This window comes from Melanotaenia boesemani, chromosome 4 (assembly GCF_017639745.1).
Source record: "Melanotaenia boesemani isolate fMelBoe1 chromosome 4, fMelBoe1.pri, whole genome shotgun sequence".
Lineage (NCBI taxonomy): Eukaryota > Metazoa > Chordata > Actinopteri > Atheriniformes > Melanotaeniidae > Melanotaenia > Melanotaenia boesemani.
This window is the reverse complement of record NC_055685.1, coordinates 31,760,524-31,785,929: the sequence shown is the minus strand read 5'-3', so window position 1 is coordinate 31,785,929 and position 25,406 is coordinate 31,760,524. Positions and strand designations below refer to the sequence as shown.

Here is a 25,406-nt window from a genome sequence, read left to right as displayed (position 1 = left end):
TATGTGTTTAAATAAAGAGCATCTTTCAGGAACGTGCTGAGAGTGTTTTTTTAATGTGATTCACACACACAAAAAAGAATTAATGCTTGTGAAATTTATTCATGGAAATCTTTTTGGTCCCTTCAACAATAACTTACAACCGCCTCTGGTGTAGCTAGGCAGTAAATGCAACTGAGGGGGCAGATGATTCCACAGGAAAAAGACAGTTGTTGAGCAGAAACAGAAATTCATCACAAGTCAATGTTTTAAAGGACACAGCTGAATAAGCAAGTTCCTTAAAACCTGCTGCAAAACCACCGACTTGGAGACACGATCAGGTAAAGAAGCAAAGATAATTTGCTCAAACATCTTTGCAAATGTGTTATTTCATGAAACAAAACTATGCAAAAGTGCATATTTTTAACAGGTACAACAGCTTCTTACTGATTTAACCAAAACACAAAGCAAGAACTCAAAACATGAGTTAGTTGTCACTGCAGTACGGAGTAGTTTCTAATTTAAATCCAAACATTTCTTGGGAGTATTTTAAGCCATTTACAAATAGAAATAATTAATCTGAATCAACAACTCCTTAAAGTATTTTTTCCTAATGGTCAATAAAACAGCTTGAGCTGTAACAGCCCTAAAAACATTCTGATTTGCATGTCACAGTCCAGTGAGATGGCAGGTGGACTCCTCACATATTGACATCCAGTCTGATGAAAGAAAACGTGTATCAAAATACTACAAATGCAGACTAAATCCACTCCAAAATGCAAACAAACTGATTAAATGGGCTGTTACCCATCCTCTAAACATTACCTCTGAACACAATCATCAGTCTACAACTTCAGTGGCACCTGGGGCTGTGCTTAATTTCACAGGTAGCAGACATTTGATGGCATTTCTACAGCCAGCAGCCAATTAAACACTCAAAGTGAAGTTGAGAAACTAGCACACAACAGGAAGTTAAAACTACTTCATGTGAGATGTAAGAGGGTGGGGAGGAATGATGGCATCGTTCAGCTCCGTGGCCAATACAAGCCATTGTAAAAGCCCGGCAGATTCCAGAGAACTGCAGAGGATCCTCTGTGTGGATGTTATCTGTTTAAGGGGCTTCCCAAAGCCCCCAGTCTGGTCCTTGAACGCATCACCTCCATCCCATCCTCTTTCTCCTAAAACCATTCATCAATTCGTTGCATCATTAAAAATCAAACTCAGGATTCCTGCCTACCTCCTCAAACTCTTGAACTCAGTGTGGACACCACTGCTGACACAGTGCCTATGAGCAGCAAAGGTTAATTCAACAAACCTTGAGCATTTCTAAGGCAACTGCAAGAGAGTAACGCCAACTCTGAGATCCATAAACTGCGGTGGAAATAAAGGCTGCTATTAAACGTCTTGCTATTACCTGTTCGTGTCTGCTCCTCCTGGGATTACACCTTGCATAAACTCAGTTATGCACTCCATGCACATTTCACACCACCTACCGCAGTGTAAACCACACAGACAAAACACAGCTAAAAGAACACAAAACACACTGACTGCTGGCTAAAGACATTAAAAGTACGTTAGTTTTTGCTGCCTAAGCACATACAACAGGAATACTCAGTGCCACTCCTCTCCTTTTTGGGCATCTATTACTGGCCCAAGAGAGACAAGTCAAAATCCCTGCATTAAATTAGGTGAACATACCACAATAAAAAATCCTGAGAGCACCTATTAATGCAACAGTCAGTCAAAACCTCTTGATGTAAACCTTTAAACCACTCAAACCGTTTCTCTTAAATCCCATCTTTGCCCTTATTCCACAACATAGAATCCAAACTCTTCCACAGACAACCAAACACTGCATAGTATAGAAGAAACTAAAAAACAGTATCCTTACACTTTTTTTTTTACAGAGACAACACAGGACCGTATACCTCAGAGAGAAGCTATTTCTTAAACAAATGTGAAAGAATAAGACTGTCAGGGGCTAGATGCTTGGTTGCTTGACATATTTGGGGTTACTTACAAAGAAAATCCTCCGAAGTTGAAATGATGTTTAAATGGCAGTTATTTTTTTCAGGGAGACATGGTCTTGACATGAATTACTGACAAATCTTTCTTCAAAAAAAAAAAAAAAACTTTTTGCAAACTGAAAATGTGTGCAACAGTATTTCCATTGCCAAGTTATTCATTATTAGCTTTTCTTCCCACACTGTTGAACAGTACTCTGGATACAGTGACAACTAACTTGATTAATACAAGTGTGAGTTTCTTAATACAACGGTTGTGGCTCCAAACTGAGGATGCACAGACTGGGAAATCAACTGCTCTTGTGATGGAAAAAAAAAACAGCTTATTGTGTCTTAATTTGGCAAACTAAAGAACTGCAGACAATCTGCAAGGAGTGGATCACAGCTTGGTGAACATTAGTGGAGGATTGAGAACTACGAAAAATAAAGAAAGATTGCCAATTAGAAGAAAAAAGGCAGCAGCCTTGTTGGGATGCAGAAGGGACAACACAAATACCCTCCAGGGCCATCTTTGTGTAGTGTACTTAATGTCTGTCAACTCTTCCATGTAGAGTTACACTATGTGAGTAGTGGCATTTCTGTGAGTGATGTGGATGATAAGGATCAGAGGCCTGCTGTGAAGGAGAAGTTGGCAGCTAGTTTGATTCTGCTGCGTGCAGCTTTTCTGCTGGGACTGTCCATGGACAGAGGGCTCTTCTTGTCAGGAGGCGGTGGAGGTCTGGTGATCCCCAGGTGAGCTGTGCTGTCAGGCTGCTCAGGTGCATCATCTGCAGCTACTTCATCAGATTCAACGCTCTCTGTCAGACATAAATGCATAGTGACTTTTATTTTTATACAACATTAATTAAAAGCAACACATTTGCAATGTTAAAACTGACCTGTTGGTAGATGTGGCGGTGGAGTTTTCTCAAAGTGAATCAAGTCCAAGTGTTGAGGGACAACTGGGTCTGGGTAGAGTTGAGGTGATGGTAAGCAGGATGGTACTGGACCGCACAACAGATCAACGGGTGACGTTAGACACAGCAGTTCTGACTCTGAAGCTGCATCGCCGCCTGGCAAAAGACAAAAAAACTCACTAAAGAAGCCCATGTTTTTCCAGTGGTGCTTAAATTACTGTCAATTTAATACAGACTAGGACCATCCCGATTACTCGATTCTACAACTACAACAGAACTCATAAACCAAAATCATATAAATACTCGGTAAACAATGTCAACACAAAACACACAACGGTACATGTTCAAGCCCAAATCAGACCCCAAAAATGCAGCAAGAAATGCAGCAGGACGTACCTGTTTGGTAAATACTGTGCTTACCAGCTATAGTCCGATATAACGTTCACTGTTCTTCACCTGTCATATATTTGTACATGCCCCTGTTAATAAGCGTACATGTGGAAAATGCACCACAATGCCAACAGAGGTGGAAGTCTGCTGCCAAGAAATAGATACGCTAATGATGCTATTTGCTAAAACTTCATGCATTGTTACAATATAGTTAGCTGTGCTTCTAGCCACTCCATATACATCTATTGTTTCACGTGGCTACCCAGCTGGATCTTTTTAGCCTGGTTGTTACATTTGTAGCATTTCCATCTACAGTGTTGATCGCTAACTTTCGGGTTAATTCCTTTAGTTTGACAGTTACACACACATTAAAACAGACAACTTATTCGGTTTTACTTTTAGCTTGAAGTTCAGGATCGGAAATGTGGTCCATGATTGTAGGAACCGACCCTCCTTTCAGCTAAAGCGAGGTCACAAATCCCTCGTTGTACTGACCCTTATTCATCCAGCAGTCTTCGGTGAAGTGCCGATCACAAATACAAATGCTGGTGCAAATCTGTGTCTGGCTCCCAAAAACAAACTCAGTCCATTGCTGTCTAATGGTAGTTTCCTTTGGGAATTTGAACAAATGTATCCTTCCCTCACAGCTGAAGAAGCAATTCTCGCGTCATACGTTGACACTGAAAACGTTGCGGTGTCCACCACTGTGTCTTCTGCCTTACACTGAGCAGTGAAGGTGGACGTGCACAATCTGAGTCTCCCCCTAATCCCAGACCAAAGAAACTGAAGATGTGTATTTCCATTAAAAATAAATCGAATAATTGCTTAGAACAGTTTGATATGAAAATTAGAAACATTTTTGTAAACTTGATCACAGCCCCACCAGAGCAGTGATTTACATTCAGTTTAAATTTTTTTAAGCCTTATTTGTCACTGTTTACTTTAGAAAAATGACGAAGACAACGAGCTACTTCTGCAGTGTCTGTGCGTAGATATTGATGGACAGATATGAAATCTACAGTAAGGCAGCCATCCTGTATAAAAACTCTGAATCCTGCATTACCTGGACTCTGTGTTCCAGATGTTGCACTGCTAACAGGACTGTCTCTCGGGCTTTCTCCAGGCTGAGGGCTGCTGGGCACTGAAGAGCTTGCTCTAGCTAAAAACAAACACAAACACACACACACACACACACACACACACACACACACACACACACACAGGCCGTGTATTATCATGTTTGCATATGTTGTAATGACTTGGTCATAATTTCTTCAGCAAGGGGGCAGGGCTCCAGACTAACTTCGCATTGGTTGGATTGATGCACCTAACTTATTTAAATTTGGGTGCACCAGAAAAAAATTCAGGTGCATCCAAATTTTCGCTGCTTCATTCTTTGCAGGGATTCCGCTACTTGTAAATGATCGTGGTACAACGCCACAGCAAAATAAAAGCCGTCATACCTTCAGAATTTTTTCTTTTTCAGAGGTTTCAAATGTAAATTATATTGTATGAATGAATCGATATGAACATAAAGTCTATATCTGCGCACATTTACAGACAAACAGAGCGTTAAATTGTACTCAGGAAATGTGACACTGCTCTGCAAATAACTTAAGTTTGAAAAACGAACTAGTCTCAACTTCCTGCCCAGTTCTACTGCGGCTCGCTCGAGTGGCAGCAAAGAGGTAATAGAGCGGAGTAATTGTCACATAGTCCGTGAGAAGTTCTTAACACTGAAAGACCAAGACCTTCGTATATTTAAATGTGGCAATATTTCTGCTTTGTTCTTATTGCAATTGAATGGGGGGGTTCTTTGGATCAGTTTATGGCTAGCAGTGTGTCAAGCTGAAGCCGTAAAGATTGAATCGGTAAGATTGGGACCCCAACAGAAAGGTCTCAAAAAAGTAGCACAGCTCAGATCAGATATTCTGGCACCCTCCCCAGTTTTGCCTTCAGAAATGCAAAAAATGCATCCTGTCCCGTACTGAGCTGGATCCCTTGGTGGCCTAAAATTATACTGACTTAAACGGAACATCTATTGAAGAATATGCCTTTACCTTTCATATCTTTCTTCAAAACAATAATCCTCTTGTGACCATGCCCTTTGATCCAGACCACCTGACAATACATCCCAAAATAAAACAGAATTAAACAAGGATAATTTTGTGTATAGACAACACCATACAAAAAGGTATGAGATGTGTGAAAAGATTTCAATAGCACCATGTTTACAAAAGATAAATAAAACAAATTTTCACCTGTGGAATGGCACCGAGCAGCTCATCAGTGCTGATGTATCCATAAGCGCACGGTTCAAGGCTGCAGCCTGTAAACTTGTTATAAGCACCCTGGAACTCAGTCAGGAAGATCTGATTGTAATGGTAGGTGTGAAGCAATTCACGAACCTTGCAGGCAAACTGGTAAAGCCTAGTGAGCCTCACCCATTCAACATCACCACAACCAGCAGCACTACCAGCTTTACCATCCTCACCACTTTCTTCATAGTACAACTGAGAGGGGATGAGGGAAGAAAAAAAAAAAGAAGAGTGAAAAGTGGAGAGGTTACAGACATTAACTGCTGTTTCTGTTTAAAAAGAAGCATTAAGTTTTTTTAGATCGTCATCTAACCTCAACAAGATATGGGAGGCTTTTGAGTAGCTCACTCAGAGAGAGGAACCCATATTCACAAGGATTTAGGAGGGTTCCGTGTACAGTCAGATAATGCTGGCTCAGCTCTTCCACCTTCATACCCTTGGAGATTTGGCTGTTTTCTTGGGACATGAGCAGAGCCAGCAGCTGGGAGGTTAGCAGCTGAAGAGACTTCCTGTTGATTAACTGCACTTCCCGACCCTCTGAGCCATCAACCACCTTGAAAATGATAAGAAAATGGATGTTTGTTAAGGCATATACACTGCCTGGCCCAAAAAAAGAAAAAGTCTGCTTGAGCAAACAGGTACGTGCCAGCTGGCAAGTTATTTTGAGTAGCTTCTCTTTTCTTAAAGGCTGAATAATTAGGATAATAAAAATAATTAATTTATTTTTAATTAATTAAATTAAAAATAACTTAAAAATGTTCTCATTTGCTGCGAGGGATAAAAGGAAGCTTCCCTATAAACAATCTGTCTCCTACATCAACAATGCCAAGTTTGCCAAGTTTGGGGGGGGGGGGGGGGGGGGGGGGGGGTATTGCTTTCACAGCCCTGGGGAAGAAGCTGTCTGATGCTATGTCTACATGTTCCCGAAGTTGGTTCAGGTGTGAAAATGGTGGCGGAAACTAGGAGAAAGGCTTCACCATCTCCATGAAACCACTGTAGTACATACAACAAGGCTGTGGGAGGCGCTATTGTGATTAAAGAGTAACACTCCCAAGCTATAACAAGACGAAACACATGTGCAAATAAGGATATATCCGCTTGCTCCTGTGAGGTTTCAAACCTTTCCACCTTGGTACCTGGTTTCAGACATGATCGGTTTCATGGAGGCTAATCCCTGGTTTTGTGGGGATGAAAAGGTGGATTGCTAAAATACAAATTGCAGACTGTCCGGGCCAGCAGGGATGCCGTCCTTGATGTACTTTAGGGGGATCCACTTAAAACACTTCATGATGACTGGGGTAAGAGCGCCAGGGCGGTAATTATTGAGGGAGGTAATGGCTGATTTTTTGGGACATGCACAATGATGGAGGACTTCAGATAGACGTCCAGAAAAACGTCTGCCAGTTGGTCTGCACATGATTTTAGTCTCCGACCTGACACCTTATCTGGACCCGCAGCCTTGTAGATACTGATCCTCCTCAGAGTGGAGGTCACTTGGTGCAGCTGCAGGGTAAGAGGCTGATGCTGCGCCTCTGGAAGTGGAGGGTGGACAGTACTTCTGCTGCTTGGAGTGTCAAAGTGTGCAAAGAAGCTGTTCAAAGCGTCAGGCAGAGTGGGGTCATGGCTGACCTGCTGGTCTCTGCACTTAAAATCTGTGATGGTCTTGATGCCTTTCCACATGTTACACATGTTGTCACTGAAGTGCTCCTCAGTGCACTGCTTGTACCCACGTTTTGCCAGCTGAATGCCTCTTTTCAGTTCTTTACGGGCCCTTCTATAAGCCAGTTTGTCTCCTGCTCTGTAGGCTGCATCCCAGGCTTTTAGCAGGAACAGAACTGTGCTGTCTACCCATGGCTTCTGATTGGGGAAAACCGTGCATTGAGGAGCACTTCAATCACTTCCGTGATTGCCTTTGTGGGTAGGACAGCGAAGTGAACATAGGACAGCACAGACGACGTGACAAAAATTTGGCGTGTAGCAATTGATAATGTAATAGCTTGCTAATTTTTTGGTCCTGGCCAATCAAAAAGCTGGGTTTTCTTCCTGTTTTTTCCCCGCTTCTTGGTTAGCAGTCATTTTGGAAATACTGGCTCTAATGAGCAGTTGTAATGGCGGGACGTTGTCCAAGCGGTTTGATCCGCTTTAGTAAAAGTGCAGAGTCAAAGCAAACAAAAATTTCTCAGTGTTCTACACCTTATTAAACAGAGTCCCCCAGACTATCATAGGCATGACAAATAGCTACCTTTTGGTAGTCTTTACTCACTGGAAAACAAACCTTTCAGATTAAAAAATAAATAAATAAAATCAAAGCATTTTCTGGGAAGTGTCTGGTGACAACACTGTATGTACGTGGTACTTTTACTAATGTAACCAGTAAGTGGACAAATCTCTGAAGGCATTCAGTTTGTTGTCTTCTTACCTTGACAACATGACAGAGTTTGGCCAGCAGAGCAGGCAGGGAGGCTGCATCATAATCCTGAAGGCGCATACCATAACCAAAGGTCTTGCTGTACTGGGGGAGAAGCTGGCTGACGGGGAGACTGAAGTTCTTCTGAGCCCGGAGCAGCTTGACCAGCTGAGCTGCCAGAGCCTTGACACGTTCAACTTCAGTCAGACTCAACACCTTCTCCTCACCACATTCCAACACCTGATGGAGAAAAACACATGCTAGTAAAACTAACTTAAGACAGACTGAATTGGTAATTGTAACTGCATCTAATGCAATTAATGTTACCACAATACACTCCTTTAGGTCAAAAACACAAAGCAGAATTAATGACTTACCATCAGGATGTCAGGAATTGCTTCAAAGAGCTCCACAAGCTTGGTGAATCCGTAGTAGCTGAGCTTGCACTGACGACCAAAGTGGTGGTGGTAAGAGGGGATGAACTTACTGAAGGGCATTCGACAGTGAGGCTGGTGACGAAGAAGATCCACCACCTCCTTCCCAAATTGCTTGGTACGCTCCATTTCCTCAACACTACGCTCTAGCAAATAAGAAGCAACTACTTTTAATCAAAAGTAAAAGTAAAAGAAGCCTTCACACACACTAAAGTAAGCAACATAGCAATTTAAAAAACATTATCGCTCTCAGTTCCCATTTTCACAACAAAATCAAGAGTTAACTATTTTTAACTGACCCCTCTTAGGAACAGAGATGAGTGTGTCAGTGGTCTGGTGTGAGATGGTGATGGTGGTGTCAGGGATCTCTGCCAGTAGGTCCATCAAGTCACATACGCCATAGTCAGTTACCCTCCAGTCTCTGGAGAAGCACCTGATAACACAAAAAATTATAAAAATAAGCAACACAAAATACTCATCATCAGCAAAATGTCAGAAAAATGTTTACTGACCAATGATAGGCCTGCATGAAGTCCTTGATTGCCACTTGCTTGCTGGCTTGAAATTTAAGCAGTTTAAGCAGGTCTTGGGTGAAGCGCTTCACTTGGGCTCGATGGGTCAATGTCAGTAAACGCTTGGTACCCATACCCAAGATCTGTTGTTAATAGAAAATAATAATTAATAATAGAAGATAATAATTTAAAAAATAAAACAAACCAAATGTGAAAATAAAATGTATAAACTGAAGTGTTTATCAAAGGTGAGCCCCACTGCAGTACCTGCAAGACATGTGGTACAGCTTCCAGAAGCTCAAGCAACTTGGAGAAACCATAGTCTGAGACACGGCACTGCTTGGCAAAGTGATGGTGATATGATGGTATGAATTTGCTGATTGGCATGATACAAAATGGCTGACTCTTCAACAAGTCGATAATCTCTCTGCTGAACTGGATGAGCTGTGGATTCCCAACTGGACTCTTGCAGCGTTGAATCCATGGCTCTGCATGAAAACACTTTTTATCCCACAAATGCTTGAAACACATATCTGATAAAAGACTATGTAGACATAGCACCAACGGAAATTTACAAATTTAACTTCAATCAACTCCAAATTCTGATATCTGTAAATATTCTTACCAGAGTTTTGTGCTGGTGGTTTGTTGTGGATCCACTTTATGACTTTGAAACCATTCTGAGCTGTGACTATTGTGATACTAGGAACACAAGTAATAAGATGCTCCAGGGGAACACCACCATCCAGTGTCTCATTGCCAAGATGCAAAGGGCTGAATTTAGCTGCATAGCAGTCAGGGAAACTATATAAAAACAAAAAGAAAAACAAAGAAAACAAAAACACCCAAATTTATTTTATAATGTGTGGAAATAAATATGTTTTTTTTTTTGGTAAACTTATACACAGACTAAGAAGCTGGTTGTTACCTGAGGAGCGGAAGGGTCCCGTCATGTGATTGCAACAGACTCTGGACCTCAGAGGCCAAAGTGCTCAGAGACATGATGACAAATGGGATTTTATAGGAGTCTGGGTCAAAGTCTGCCTCACTGCAAAAAGAAAAATATCCCAATCAGTAAAGTGGTAAGAAGCGACAGGCTGCTAATCCCTACTACGGACATTTTATGCACATTTCCATACCAAAAGTCCTGCTGTCCATAATGTTGTCTACAAACAGGCTCATGGTACTCAAGTTCCTCAAACACAACAGGGCTCCCACTTGTAGAGGACGAGCACTCCTGTGATTGAGAGGATCCCAGTGGACTCTGACGAATTTGGCTGTTGGGCAGAAGGCAAACCAACTTTGAGCCTCCCTGTTCACGCACTGAAACCAGATCTGGTAGTCTGTACAGGTCACCAGCTGCCAGTTTACGGGAATATCTAAATATGAAAAAAAAAGAGACAAATTTTACGATTTTGTGAATGCAAGAATCCAAGTGCCGAAAAGGGACAGAATTGCTCAAGTGAAAGTGCTAGGATAGGTACTGACTTCTTCTCATAGATCTCTGTTAATTTGAATAGAGGAAGACAATTGGCTGGAGCATCCTGAAGGATACAGATGATCTCTGTGCTGTAAAATGACAAAAGTAAAATTTGACAACATGGCTGAAACACAAAAGTCCTGAAATTTAAAACTATGACTAATATATTCACCTGAACAAGGCAAGAGATTTGTTGTTGCTTCCAGTGATCAGAGACACCTGAATACGTTTGCCTCCAATCTTATAACGGTGCAGGCCACTAACAGCACTAATAGCCTGCTGCAGAGAAGCCATCTGAACTGTGGCCTTCAGCTGATAGTCAGTGTGGGGGCTCAGCTCCACAGCTTTCACCTAGACAAAACACAGACCACAAGAATAAACCATCATCATAGCATTTTCATATTAACAGTCTTCTTTTGAACTTTCATTTGGTTTATTCATACACTGTATGGTGTCCACAGAGCCAGCTTTACCTGTCCATATCGGGAGAAGGTGTCCTGCAGGGTTTGCTGCAGATCCATACGCGACATTCTGTAGTCCAGATTGGCCACCTGGACCTCTGCCCCCTCTGAGAAAGGCTCAGGAGGGCCTTCTGGACAAGGACTTCGAGGAGTGGCAAGAAGAGGAGAGGAGCGGCTGGACAGGCAGGGGGATGCACTCCTTTTGTTGGAGGAATGGAATATGGTTAAAGTACATGGTTAATGTTACTTCAAGGTGGGCTGGAAAATGTTATCTGCATTAGTACCTGGAGGACCAGGAGCCCCGAGACGAAACATGAGGACTGAAGCTCCTGTGAAGATTCAACTTGCTGAAGGCTGAAGGTGTGCTAATCTGGAACTCCCCAGAACTTTTATCTCCTTTCTCTACAGGCGATTCAGTTACACTTCGAGGATTGGAGCCCTCTCTTCTACACAGGAATATTGGGGGTTGGGGGGGGTTAGCAGGATTCAAAATGTTGCAGTGTTATGATATATCATACAGTTATGTTGATTAATTATTGTCCTTCTGGGAAAACTCAAAGCTATTTTTTTGCTATTTCTGCTCCACCAGATTTTTTTTTTTTTTTTTTGGTAAAAAACTGCATGTAAGAAACTCCACTCTCTGAAGCAGTCAACATCTAGACATTTTTTTCAGGACAGTCTCAGTTATCAGATCATAATTTCCAAGACATAATAGAGGTCTCTTAACATGATGGATATAGTAATCTTTCTTTAAAATGTGACATTTGTGTTATCATGAATCACTCAAAGGATTTATCATATAGTCTTAGAATAAACACTATATTTTGTGCCTGGATTATAACCCTCCTGGAGGGTTTAGGTATGAGTAAGGTATGACGAAAATTATTAATCTCATTATCAGGCATTCCTGAATCTACATTCCCATGTGTACCTCTTCCTGTACATGGATTCTCCAGTGAGGCCAGACTTGGACTCCAGTGCTCTTGGCTCACTATCACTGTGGGATGACAAGAAAGCAGCACGTCCTTTGTCCAGCTGTGGTAGACCCATTCTGGGCTTGCCTTCTGTGTTAACCAGCTCCTGAATTAAGTACAGGGGAAGAGATATTCATATTTCTGGATAATTTGCACCAGTTTATACAAATGCATATGCTCAAATGATTAGTAAGAATTGGAAGGGCATATAAAACCAAACTGAGAAACAGATGGGTTTTACACACTGAAAACAAAAATTAATTCACACAAGTTTTTAATCAGTGGGAAATACTGACCTGTAAAATGTTAAAAAAAAAAAAAAAAAAAATTAGGGGGAATTTGTTTTACTTTAATGAAATACTGTAGTCCATGGGATAATACAATAAATCTATACCCATCCCTAGTTAATTGATTTATCTGTCAGATTTCTCCAGTGTTTAAGATTGGTTTCCTTGGCTGCAATATGTGGTTGAAATGATCACATGCTAAATTACCACTCTAAGTGGAAGGATAAATCATACATTAGACAAAAAGTAGCTACTCATAAAGTAGAAAAATGTCAGTACAGATATACTGGACAAAAGCCACACAAAAAAAATAAAATAATAAAAGCTATATAGCAACTCACACATTAATATGATTAATGACCAATAACATGCAAGACAGGAGGGAATAAATTAAGCATGAACAACAAATTATACATGCTACATACTAGCACAGGCAGACAAATGAAGGCAAGCAAGCGGTTGCAAGTTGTTAGGTAAAGCAGCAATTAAAGGGAGAGTGGGGGAGGGGGGGTTATTGCGATTTACATGGCAGCCCAGACAAGGACAGAGGGCAGTGGAGGATGAGGGGAAGCAGGCATGGATGAGTCTGCTGACCTGATGGGACTTGGCTGGAGCACCACCGGGAGGCCCACTGGACCCCCTCTTGGGGCTGTAGGGCCTCTCAGGCACTTGGCCAGGGGTGAGGCATGGGCGGGTTGCCCGCCGTGGCCTCCTGGGTGACCTGGGCTTCTCCAGGGGAAAAAAAGAGAAGCAGGATATGGATGGGGGAGGGATGAACACTGAATCCTGGGTTTGGTAGGTCTGGGGATGAGACTGAGGCAAGTGATGGGGTTGAGACTGGAGCTCAGCCTCAGCACTTGCATCGCCTTTGGGTCTTGGAGAAAAAGAAAGGCTGATTCGGTGGCCAAAAACATCCTCATTTTCCATTCGCTTGCGGGCCCGTGTCGCTGCCTCAGGGCTGCCAAAACGGAGGACTGCTGTGCCCTGGGACATGCCTAGCACCTTGCCACCACAGTTGTCTGACAGGCGGCGGAGCCTGAGCTTCACTGCGTTCCGCAGGCTCTTGTCACAGATGACAGGGAGGTTGTGCACATAGAGGAGGTTGAAACTGGGCTGAGGGAGGGGAGGAAGAAACATTGTGCCCGTCTGGTTTGCATTACTTTAAAACAAAATTTTAAAAAAGAGTTGAAGGGCTGACAATGATATGCAGGTTTTCAGACTCTAATTTTTCAGTTTAAACTGCCAAAATGAGCTAATAAATAAATTTACATACAATATTTCACAATGACAAAGCAAGGACATAAGTTTATATTTTTACCATTTTGATGGTTAAAAAAAAAAATATATATATATATATATATATATATATATATATATATATATATATATATATATATATATATATATATATATATATATATATATATATGCAAGAAAGAAGTATGTATGGTTGTAACCATGCATAATGGCATGATCTAGCTGCCCAATTTCACAGTAAATGGAGATGAACAGGCTTAGACAGGGAAGTCTAAATAAACTCAGTGGTTATTATGAGTAAGAGCCTGCTTTCTTTGGTAGATACATGAAAAATTTAGAGGACAACAATCTGTGTAACAGATTAATGAGACATTTAAGACAAAGTGGCCTGCAGCTTAATGACTCAAACCTTTCATCCTTTCCTTTCATCTGATTAAAAAATATAATTTGGCCACAATTTCCAAAAATGTGTGAGCAGAGGACGCCAGAGAATGGGCTTTGCTTCATTAATAATGCCCCTACAGTCAAACTGTATTGTAGCATCATTCCCGTATGAGGCAAGTATCAGCACTGAGTATCTTACCTCCAGTATACTGGGTTCAAGTTTGTTAAATACTCTCAAGAAGCAAGAACTATGTTCTTATTCTCAAGGCTACAAGAACAAGAAAAAAAAAAAAAAAAAAAAAAAAAAAAAAAAAAGGTTGTTTTGGTCTGGTCAATTCATACTCCATGAGAAGCTTTGTCTGCGATGGGGCGAGGAATGTGGAGGGGGTCTGTGTGTTTATGTGTAACTGACCCCAGTGATTTCAAACTCAAAGTGTCCGTGGCAAGGCAGGGTTGTGCATGCAGTCAGTGTATGTAATGTCAGTGTATTTATATACCGCATGTTGTATTAATTTTTGTACCTTCAACACCTCCATCAGCTGTTAATTAAAGCTATCCGTTCAACCTTGCATCAGCAGAAATGCAGAAGAAACAACTTCCCATGTTAACCACGGTCACCTCAAATGTCTAACAAATACTTCTTGGAGCCCCACGAGACCAAAGTTCTGCTCAGCAGAAGCATCGATAACAAGCCGCCAGAAGTCCCTAACCACCTCTCGTGGCATCGAGAACAAGAATAAAGTTCTCGCTTCTTGCAGAGTGTGTAACAGGCTTTAGCATGATCCCAGTTAGAAGAATTGAGGGACGATTTCTGATGGATGAGCCAAACCAACTGCTGCTCAGTTCAGGCACAATAGAAGACGACTTTGCCATCTAAAAACAACTCAAATCCATTGTGGTTTGTGTAAATACTTCAACATAGATTTTTTTTTTTTCTAACTCTTGTCACTACATTTTTTTCACCACAGAAAGCCCATGTGGCAACACAGAACATGAAGCCGTTTTGCTCTGACATTGTGCAAAAATTTAATTTGAGGGGAAATAAACAAAGAAGATTACCCCAATGCAAGAATGGCAAGGGTCTGAAAACGTTCTGTCAACACTGTGTTTAAAAAAAAAATAATAAATAAATAAAAAATCTTAAAGAGAAAGCTGAAACTACCTCACCCTCTAGGAGTGTCCATGCTACAATATTCTCCTTTGTTACTCTGGACAGCAATATCTACTTACCTTATTAAACTAAGCATAAATTAAAAAAAGAAAAGACAAAAGACGAAATTACGCCTTAATAAGACCATGTGAGAGGCCTACCTGGGCTTTCACAAGCATTCGTGGTGGTAGACCAGCTGTGATCTCCTGAAAGGCCACATGGCAGTGAGCATGCTGCAGAAGAGCTGAAGACGTATGGGTGCCATGGACCAGAATTACTTGGAAACCATGACGATGACGCAAGTCACTCAACTCACTTGCAAAATTCACATCCGCTGTTGACAATGGAAAAAAAATAAAGACTTATTAGGTACAGGCATATATGCGATATGGCTGCAGTTGATTGTAGCTCATCTTAAAAACTCACATGATACTAGAACAACAGTTGCAGGTGCAGTGTGGGTTTCAGCAAAACGTCGGAGGCTCTGACGAAGCTTGTCATCCGCTGCATTTTTTGATGTGGCATTAATGTGTGCAACAGTGACCTGATAAAAAAGGCAATTTATTATTTTTTTCTTAACCTCCAATGTACAGGGGCTAATTTTATACACAATTTGGATTAATGTAAGAACTGTAAAAGTAAAAATAAGTCTTCCAACCAAACTAAAGTGCCTGTTAAGTGGCGCATATAGAGAGAAATTGTTTTTTTTTTTCTGATACCTGGCAGTTGTTGAGCTCTTCGATGACAGCTTTGCTCTCCTTGCTGATATCACAGACACAAATGAATTCTGCTTCACGATGTCCTTGGAAAAAACGACTGCGGATACGCTGGACCACAGCTCCAGCAGAGCGTCCACTGGGCACATTGCAGTTTTCTATGTCCCAAAATACACCTACTGGAGGGATGTTCTCAGGACCACTACTATCTAGAGAACCTAATAAGAACCCGACAGTTTAAACAACACCTTAAGAATCTTAACAGTATCACTGAAATTATTTTAGTGTTGGCACAGTAAATTCAACACAAAGACATGTGGAAAATAAAAATTGGATTATAAAGTTCACTAACCATATTTATGCCCAGTCTTGCCAAGGTTGGTGGAAGACAGGATGACATTGCCATTTGAGGATGTGCCACAGCCATTACAAATAGGGGCAGGGACAGAAGCAGTCTGAGGGATAGGAACATTGGACCACACCTTATCAAGCCCTGAAGTCACACCATTCACTGGCTGAAAATAAGGAAAATAATTTAAACATTACAGGATATAACGCCACATTAAAAGTATAAATATTGCTTCGATTACAAAACCTTGGTTAATCTATGTAGTTTTGTCACCAGTGGGTAAAAGATAGTTACCTACAAATGTATGATACAGAAACACAAATACAAAGAAAGGCACTATGAATAAAAAACTCTACCAACCTTCAATGAGCATTCCTGGCAGTAGTGTGCCCCCTTCACACAAACTGTGGGTTCTACATTCAGGTGCAAAGGATTAGAGCAAAAGTGTGCTGGGGTGGCTGAAGTAGTAAAACTGGTGGTAGTTGGGTGATCACTGTGCACGCTTCTCTGGGATCTTCTGGGTGATGGGTTGCAGTCCACACCACAGTTGTAAAAACCAGAAGAAACCAAGCAAGAGCCATGCAAAGGTGCAGGTAAAGAGGAAACAGAGGAAGCCAGAGAAGATGAAGACGGAAAGATGCTGGGCTGACTGCATGAAAGAGGCTCAACGGAGCAGGTTTGTAGAAGTCCTGAGCAGCAGGAATGGTAGGGTTGTGATGAAAGAGGCTGAGAGGTAGCAACAGCAAAAGGTAGGCAAGGTTTATAAGCATGATTGAGCAAGGAATCAGGAATGTCAACTCCACTGCCAAAACTTAGGTTACGTTTAAAATTATTAGCAGATGAGGCTCCAGAGCAAGTCCCAGGCCTGCTGCTACTGATGGGTGTACCTTGAGAGCCTGGAGCTATATGATGTGAAACAAGTTCAGCAATGCCGCTACTGCGCCCAACACCTCTTCCACCCAGCAACCCACTGCCATCTGTGCAATAGTCACAGTGGGTGCAAATGCTTACTTTGGGGTAAACCCCTTCTTGCTGTTGTTGGTGGGAGTCTTGTGAAAGTTGAGGAGGAGGCGGCAAGCAAGGAGGAGGCAGAGGGAGAGGTGCAACAGAGAAGGGCTGGGATAACTGGGAAGGGGAAGGGGGGTGTGGCGGAGGAGGGACATCCTTTAGTTCCAGTACTCCCGTTCTGTTGTCCATGTAATTGTTCTAAAATGTATATTTGGGGGGAAAAAACCCACACACACACACAAAAACAAAAAACACCACAAGAGTTAGTCTGGTGGATTTTTAAAGACTGTTCAAAAATATTGAATGGCTTCACATTAGTCAGCTGAACCCAAATAAAGTAAGGAGCTGCCATGTGATGGGTGAACACAGTACAGAAAATTAAATGGTTCTTAAGGAGTAACTTGTAATGGGAAACAGCACAGGCAATGATGCAGAGCAGGAAGGAAATATATACACATTACATCCTTAAATTCCTCCTGAGTGTATTCAAACATGTATGTAGTGCAATTTCTGTGTGATCAGATCATTTAAGACACATTAGCACTAGGTCCAAACAGCCTCACATCACACACTATTTTGAGCATTTTTGGTGTTTAGAGAAGCCCACTGTATGCAAATGTCTTTGAATTAACAGTCCCATTACTTACAGTTATCATGGTTGCTCACTATATATTTCTAATGATTTTACATTTCCACTGAAATATAGTTTTTATTTCACTACACTACAAAACAAACAAGCTTTAGACATGTTCACAAAAGTAAAGCATGTTAGCTATATTTGTACACAAGAATTACACAAATGCTCAAATAATGTACCTAAAATATTCTAATTTTACTCTTGAAGTCTCAAACATTCAATCTCAGTGCTCTAAATTTGTGTACAGACACTTTAAATGTCCACAGACGAATGAATACCTACTCCTTTATTTGTCTGGTGAGCTGATGCGGTTTCGTTTGTGGAGAAGCAGTCTTTGAGTTTCCATAGCAGGGTCGATGCCTCTGTTTTGGAGTCACTGAGCCATGGGATAGGTCTGGAGCTGCATATGTAGTTCTCCTTTCCCAGTCCTTTCATCGTACAAACCACAGCGGTCTTTCACCATACCTTCATCTCTAGTCTCTCTCATGCTTTCCTATACAAAGTAAAGACGGCGAAAGGTTAACTTAAGTTCTTTGGTATTGCACTGGAAAATGGGTGTGATTGTAGGTCTTACTGAATACATAGCCTTGGTTCGTTTTACAAGTCTGTCAGTTAGTGTGTCTGACGTAACACAGCTCCGTGGACAACTTTATATCAACAGAGGATTTTCGATGCTGAACGCGTTTACAAACATAGCAACTTGGAATGATTTTATAAAGCTGATGCGACAGCTAGGCTAGGGTTTCTCAAAGCAAGCCATGAAAACGAACGCCTGACATTAAGTTAACCACCATCTAGTTAAGGTTATTGGTTTTTGAGCTAACTTTGTTAGTATCTGTTAACTAGCTTGCCTACCTACTAACCGAAATGAGCTCTCTAACAAAGTTAACATTACCTGTATGTAGCTGTTTTGGCTAACAACACAATTCCTTTAGCTCGACCAGCCATATACAATAACTGCCATCTGTCGCAGCCATTAAATATGTTTATGGTAAAATCATTATTTTATGGTAGCATCCAAATTTCACAGCGGTTAGTAATTTAACTATATACCTGCAAAGGCCTCCTCTTTCACATCTTCCTCAAAGATCTTTTCCCTTCTGTTCGTTTCCTTAGGAACGCGCACATTTTTGTAACCGGCAGCTGCCAGAAAGTAGGATCAGCTGTCGTAAATTATGCTGTTCGTTACGACTTTTATAAAAGCCTGCACAACACATTAGAACTATCCACGAGTCATGCTTTTTTTTGTTGTACTTTTTAATATTTAAGGGGAGGAGAGATTTGTTTACAAAAAAAAAAAAAAAAAACTAAGCTAATTTCACGTGGGATAAGGCCTTTTTAATGAGTTTTGGGTAACAACAGCTAACGTAATCGGAATGATGCAACCGGATTGCAGGTGCAATTATATCTTGGTGATATAGTAATAAAGGGGTAAAGTAGCAAATACAATGACACCAGAGAATATTTTTACCTTTTTTAGAACCATGTTTTTAAAGGAGTATTTTGATGTAATGATCAAATCAAACTTTATTTATATAGCACTTTTCATATAGGATTGCAGCACAAAGTGCTTCACATAATAAAAAAAAACATTTTTTTGCATTTTTAAAGCATTAGCCACACGTCAAAGCACACATGCACCTAAACATGCTCTCTCTAGTGCACACACGGATTAAATGGACATAGAACCCCATCTCATCCATAATCACAGATAATAACAAATGTCAAAGATCATATACACTTCTCCTGTTGGTAGTTTTTTTCTCTGTATCAACAACAATTTAATAAAAGGATCCCAAATACTGTAAAATTTGCACAGTCTATTAAGTGTTATTGTATTTGACATCAAATTACTCAACATGCAAAGTGACTCATCAAATTTTACTAGCTTTATCTATTTTTAGAGATTGTATATTTTGTGCAGTTACCGCACAATATGCAGGAGGTTAGAATATTCTTTGACAACAGTTCCATTTTACATTTTTTCCAATTTCAACATAGTGTAGTGTAAAAACCCACTCCTCATTCATTTATTTATTGTCAGGAAAACAGCCCATACAGTATATAAAACAGATTTGTTTGTTTCTATTGATCTCGATAGTTAATATCAAGAATGACTGCCTTTATTTTTCAACATAGTCTTAAACAAACTTTATTATAATTTATAATAAACTAGATAATTACTGCTCAAGACCCTTTTAAAAGATTAGAAGAACATCTGGCTCCTTGAGAGCAAGATAATATGAAATAAGGAGTAAATAGACTGTACTTCTAAGGTGCTTTTCTATCAATATTGACCACTCAGAGTTATGTTCTATTGGGAATAAAATATGGATTAATGAGATTTGTAAATAACTGCATTCGTTTTTTTATTTACATTTTACACAACGTCCCATCATTTTTGGAAATAACTTCGGTTAAAAAAAAAAACAAAAAAAACAAAACAAAAAAACAAACAAACAAAAAAATAAAAAACAAAAAAGGGTTGAAAACAAAACAAATTCCGCATTGTTGTCTAACAGGTGCTTGAACAGATGAGAAGCGCCCTCTAGCGGTTGGCAACCACCCAGAGTAACACCCCCCGCGCGCTGATGTCTGGGTTTAGTAACGGGACAGCAGGTGCACCGTTTATCCTGATGTAGTCAACAGAGGAAGGCAAACAATACTTCCACCCCTGCGTTCATCATCGTTATTTCTGCTCCACGTGGGTTATCTCGACAAGCTAGTACATCTCAGACGAAATTAGCTCTCGGTTAACTGAAAAAAAGAAGACGGGGGGAAGCTGCCTCTTTTATCAATCAGTAAGCAGCGGCTTTTTGTTCCAGTCACCATGGCGATAGCCACTGTAGCCACCGAGTACGTCTTTTCCGATTTTTTGTTAAAAGATGCCACGGAGGCGAAGTACAAAGGGGTGCGTCTGGAGCGAGCAGTGGACAAAATAGTTACGTTTGTGGCGGTGGGACTACCTTTGTTTCTCATCTCGCTCGCTTTCGCTCAGGAGGTGTCAGTAGGTGAGTTGAATTCTGAGCATCTTCAGTTTCATGTGGAATAATGCAAGGAAGTATCTTTTAATTCAGTTTAACTTAAACTTACATGCTGTGGAAGGCGAAGCAATGTGATACTATCCACGGGCGTAAGGAGGTGTGAAAAGTGGAGAAGTTGTGGTTGTCTCCACCCTTTTCACGCCCAGACATGATTCATAGCACAGCCGCTGCTGATTATAGAAACGCTTCTACTTACATCCCAGCCGGTGAAATATGAAGTTGTTGTGCAAAGAGATAGATAACATATCACACAAACGCGATTAAATTTACTTTCATGGCTCATAGTATGAGCTGAAAATGTTTATAAACATTTCACAAACCTAGGTGACATTTTTAGAGAATAGCCAGTTTGGCGTTGTATAAAGCAAAGTCCAGCTATAGCTGGAGTATCTATAGATAAACAGCATGTTTCCATGATTCTAGCGATAGAGAATGGCCTTCATCTTTCCATTAATGAATTATGTTGTGGTCAAGTTCTTGCATTGATTTCTTCCAAGCAAATGCACTAAAGCAACCATTAAGGATGAGATGCAGAGATGCTAAGATTTCCCTTGAACCAGAGTCTGCAGGGGCCAGTCTAGAAATTTTTTGATTGGGGAGGGGTGTACATGAGATCTTTTAAAAAGGAAATGGGTGAGTGGTTCAGATTGGATGAAATAATAAACTGATTATTACAACTGAGGTCATTTAATGTTAAAAGTAAAGCTAAATTTATATAAGCATTCAGGCAATGATATTCTTTTTATTGCCATTCGTATGCTTAGAATGACATACTTATGCTTCACTGGCAATGTGAAATTTTGCTTTGAGTAAAATCAACTATTTTAAAAGTGTTTTTTCAGCGTTATTAACTGTAACTTAAGTTGTCACTTGTGGTGACTGCTTGAGCAGTTCAGCCTTTTCTCTAAAACTTTGTTTTTGTGCTTTTCCTACCAGTGTGTCAGGATTTGTTCTCTCCTTTTTTAACACAGGGAATTTCATCCCTCACAGGTGCAGAGTTTAGATTCCAGTGGAGGTGCATGAAATATGAAATATGAAATTATAGAATGTCAATTTTTATTGCTATTTTTTTACTTAGAAAATGTTTAACCCAGTGATGCTGGTTACAGCTAAAATGTTTGTGGCAGACATCAGGAGCAGTTTTCACTTTTAATTTTATTTTTAGGGTTTCTTAAAGTAAATTGCTCTTCGATTACATAAATTCAACAATAACATGGTGTAAAGTTTATGGTTGAGCATTAGTATTTGTGTATATACTGAAGGGCTAATCAAGAAACTGGGCACAGATGAGTATGGACAGTGAAAATCTTGTTACTGGCAGGGATGTGAGAATGCTAGAAGTTTAATACATTAACAACAGGAGCTCAAAATGAATGCTGTAACACTGAGATTTGCATGTCCAAAACATTTGATAGATAGGAACTCATTGTGGAGATAGTAACCACTTATAGCAGCCTAAATAAAAACTTTGTGTTGAGAATCTAGGTCATTTGTGAATTGTACATGCTTTATTGAATTGCTATTGTACCCTCACTGTAACTGGGGATGGCTTAATTACTGATGCACAGTATGCTGCAAACAATCCAGAAACAAATCAGGCCATGAGGACAGACAGTTTTTTTTTTCTATTTGCAAAATTTTTAAGGTGCCTGCTGTTTCATGCTTTCCCTTTTTTCTTTACACAGGTACCCAGATCAGCTGCTTTGCTCCCACTAACTTTTCTTGGAGACAAGCTGCATATGTGGACTCTTTTTGTTGGGCTGCAGTGCAGCAACAAGCTGACAGTTCACCACTATGGCTACACAAGGTACAGGCTTGAAGGAGAATTGCCCGCTATGAGGCACCAACATAACTGTATAACCGTACTGCAACTGTATACATCTGTAAAGATGCACGTGATAGATAGATGTCAGGAAGAACCAAGTGCAGGACACTGTCAGTGTACAATCCAGGAAGATTAGATTCATCAAAGAGTAGAGGTAATTAGTCCACAAGGTGGAATTTGAAAACAGGATAAAAAAAAAACATAGCATTAGTGTTAAAAGTGTTAAAAGAATAAAAAATAAAATAAAATCCAGGAATGCGTTACACAGGCAAGAGCAAGATGAAAACCAGAAACAAACAGGTCAATCACACATGAGGAAGCAATGAGACAGACACTTTGGCAGAGTAAACAGAAATCATCCATCCTTTTTCTGCCCGTGGTCTGGGAGTGGATCAAAGGGCCACAGTCCTGCTGGAGATGGCTCCCAAGATGGCTCCTTTCAGTGGAGGTGCAGGTGACTGAGCTTCATCATGGCAGATATAACATATATATAACTGTGGTAGCTGCCCCAGTCTCTCTCACTGTTTCCCTTGCCCCCATCATGAGCAAGAGCCCAAGTTACTTAAACTCTTCTCCTCAAGACACAGACTCCCTCCCAACATGGAAGGAACAACCCATCATTTCCACCTGAGGAAAAGAACAGCAGAAACTGGGGATAATCTGTAGAGAGAGAGTGATGATTGATTACAACCAGGTGTGGATGGAAGTGGGGGTTCAAATCAACACAAAACAGGTGTGAAGCAAAGAAACAGAAATGAGGAAGGACAAACGTGAGCTCAAAATAAAACTAGAAGCCAATGCGAAGCCAACTAAAATGAGAAAAAAATATCAAATTTAATTTTTTTTATTTTTTTTTATTTCAAATTTTAAAATAGCCTGGGTTGAGTCTCAGCTGGGATGCCTCCCTGTCCATATCTGGACTCCGGATATTCCAGCATCTGTCATCATGCATACACATGAAGTTAACTTATAATTTTAAACTGACCCTAGAAGTGAATGTGAGCAGCCTGATAGCTGCTGGGATAGACTCCAGCCTCCTTTTCTCCTACATAGGATAAAACTGGTATAGAAAATTTATGGATGGACAAAGTTGAAATCATTACATCAAGATTACATAACAAAACTTTAAGATTAAAGCTTTAGATATGGTCTGTTTCATCAAGCTAAAATCATAATGCATAAAATTATTTCTACAAATCAAAGTTGGGCTTTTTTTCCCTTTAACACCTTCCTGTGTTCTGTTTTCTCTAACACCCTCAGTTCTTTCCATACATCCTGCTCTCTTTGGCCATCCTCATGTACATCCCTGCCTTGCTGTGGCGTTTCACTGCAGCTCCGCACCTTTCTTCTGACCTCAGCTTCATCATGGAGGAGCTGGACCGCTTTTATAATCGTGCCATTAAACTAGCCAAGAATCTTGCGTCATTAGATGGAAAGGATGCATCCGAAGACACCCCAAGGTAAATCTCTGACATTTCTAAATAGTTTGAAAAGAATAATGCAAAATAAAGACATTTGAAAAACACAAAAGCAGAATATTAATAATCTTAAATAAGACAGAAAGATGGGGAAAAGAAGTGGATAAGAGGTCATATTGACCCAAATAAAAGACAAAATGAGGAAAACGACCCCAAAAAAACCTGACAAGAGAGTTTATCTTCAACCGCATATTCACAGCAATTAGACTATGAGATAACCTGGTGATGGTGCACTTAAGAATAAATAAGAAAATCACAGATAATCACATTTTCTTTACAACAGTTTGCACACAGATGATTCTTACAGCTGAAAACAGCATCGCATTGCATCTGCAAATGAGCACAGCTGGACTTTCTCAGTCTTTGTTGTCCTCATTGGCAGTTCTAAAGATGATACAGTTTAATTAGCATTCAGTTAGTTCTTGTTTTACTTAAACATAGTATGCTAAGCTAAATTTAACCTCTTGTTTTATGTCCATTTTTCTGCAGCGCTGCTTTAGAGCTGACTGAAGGCTGCTTTAAATACCCTTTAGTGGAGCAGTATCTGAAGACTAAACGCTTCTCTCGCAGCCTTGTAGTTAAGTACATGGCGTGTCGGGGTCTGACACTGCTGACCCTCCTGCTGGCAAGCCTGTTCCTCGCCTACTACATCCTGCTGGCTTCTCTCACCGACGAGTTTCCATGTGACCTGCGGACAGGTGTCCTGAAGAACGACAGCATGGTGCCATCTGCTGTTCAGTGCAAGCTTATCGCAGTGGGTGTCTTCAGGCTGCTCAGCTACATCAACCTGGGTGTGTATGTGCTCCTCACTCCGTTGGTGGTGTATGCTGCTCTTGGACCAGCGAGGCAGAGCTCCAGCTTCCTTCGACCTTATGAAATGCTGCCTGGATTTGGTGCTTTGGGTGTGGTCACACCCATTTACAACGATCTCAGTATCTATTTGCTGTTTCTGCGAGAGAATCTGAGCGAATTGAAGTCATATAAGTGCCTGCAGGTGAGCCTCAACATTAACACTTTAGGTCCAGTTTAGTCACTTGTTTTTTACTGAAGCTTTTTTTATGACATAAAGTTCACATTTGTCATTAACAGGTGCTGGAGTTGTTGCAACAGGCTGGCGGAGAGGGGTTTGACACCATGTGCTTGCTACAAACTCTGGGTCAGGTGAAGACTGATGTGTTGGATAGTCAGAAGACGTGCTCACACAAGAACAACAAAGAAACAAAAAAAGCTACAGAATAATTAAACTGAGGTAAGGAAGAACATTTGAAAGCTTAACCTTGGCTTATTTTATAGATCATTTCCAATCTGAGGGACTAAAAGAGGATTATCTTATTTATCTGCATATAACACTTCCTTGTTTCTGATTATTTAGGAGGTGACGATAAGTCCTGCTGTGATG

General features: G+C 40.6%; 2 protein-coding genes across 7 annotated transcripts; one reads left to right on the top strand and one right to left on the bottom strand.

The window, feature by feature from the left end:
- Nucleotides 1-79: 79 nt before the first annotated feature.
- Nucleotides 80-20,802, bottom strand: LOC121638116 (meiosis regulator and mRNA stability factor 1). 6 transcript variants are annotated; one of them, XM_041982613.1, is made up of 27 exons: nt 20,754-20,802; nt 17,943-18,153; nt 16,376-17,221; nt 16,019-16,181; nt 15,670-15,884; nt 15,377-15,494; nt 15,112-15,284; nt 12,754-13,272; nt 11,830-11,978; nt 11,183-11,344; nt 10,911-11,097; nt 10,610-10,788; nt 10,446-10,526; nt 10,097-10,336; nt 9,886-10,005; nt 9,583-9,761; nt 9,225-9,445; nt 8,958-9,100; nt 8,745-8,878; nt 8,389-8,591; nt 8,024-8,251; nt 5,918-6,157; nt 5,548-5,799; nt 5,347-5,407; nt 4,350-4,445; nt 2,879-3,052; nt 80-2,797 (listed from the first exon to the last, which is right to left on the bottom strand). In XM_041982613.1, the coding sequence occupies exons 2-27, from the start codon at nt 18,093-18,095 to the stop codon at nt 2,604-2,606; spliced, it is 5,430 nt and encodes a 1,809-aa protein (XP_041838547.1). In that variant the 5' UTR covers nt 18,096-18,153; nt 20,754-20,802; the 3' UTR covers nt 80-2,603. The 6 variants fall into 6 exon arrangements, with proteins under 6 accessions (XP_041838547.1, XP_041838546.1, XP_041838549.1 ...); XM_041982612.1 differs by lacking the exon at nt 20,754-20,802 and adding an exon at nt 18,714-18,808; XM_041982615.1 differs by lacking the exon at nt 20,754-20,802 and adding an exon at nt 18,714-18,808 and having other exon boundaries at nt 12,754-12,885.
- Nucleotides 20,249-25,406, top strand: LOC121638121 (pannexin-1-like). The gene is made up of 6 exons (XM_041982622.1): nt 20,249-20,671; nt 22,390-22,511; nt 23,790-23,989; nt 24,497-25,001; nt 25,097-25,256; nt 25,380-25,406. The coding sequence occupies exons 1-5, from the start codon at nt 20,491-20,493 to the stop codon at nt 25,244-25,246; spliced, it is 1,158 nt and encodes a 385-aa protein (XP_041838556.1). The 5' UTR covers nt 20,249-20,490; the 3' UTR covers nt 25,247-25,256; nt 25,380-25,406.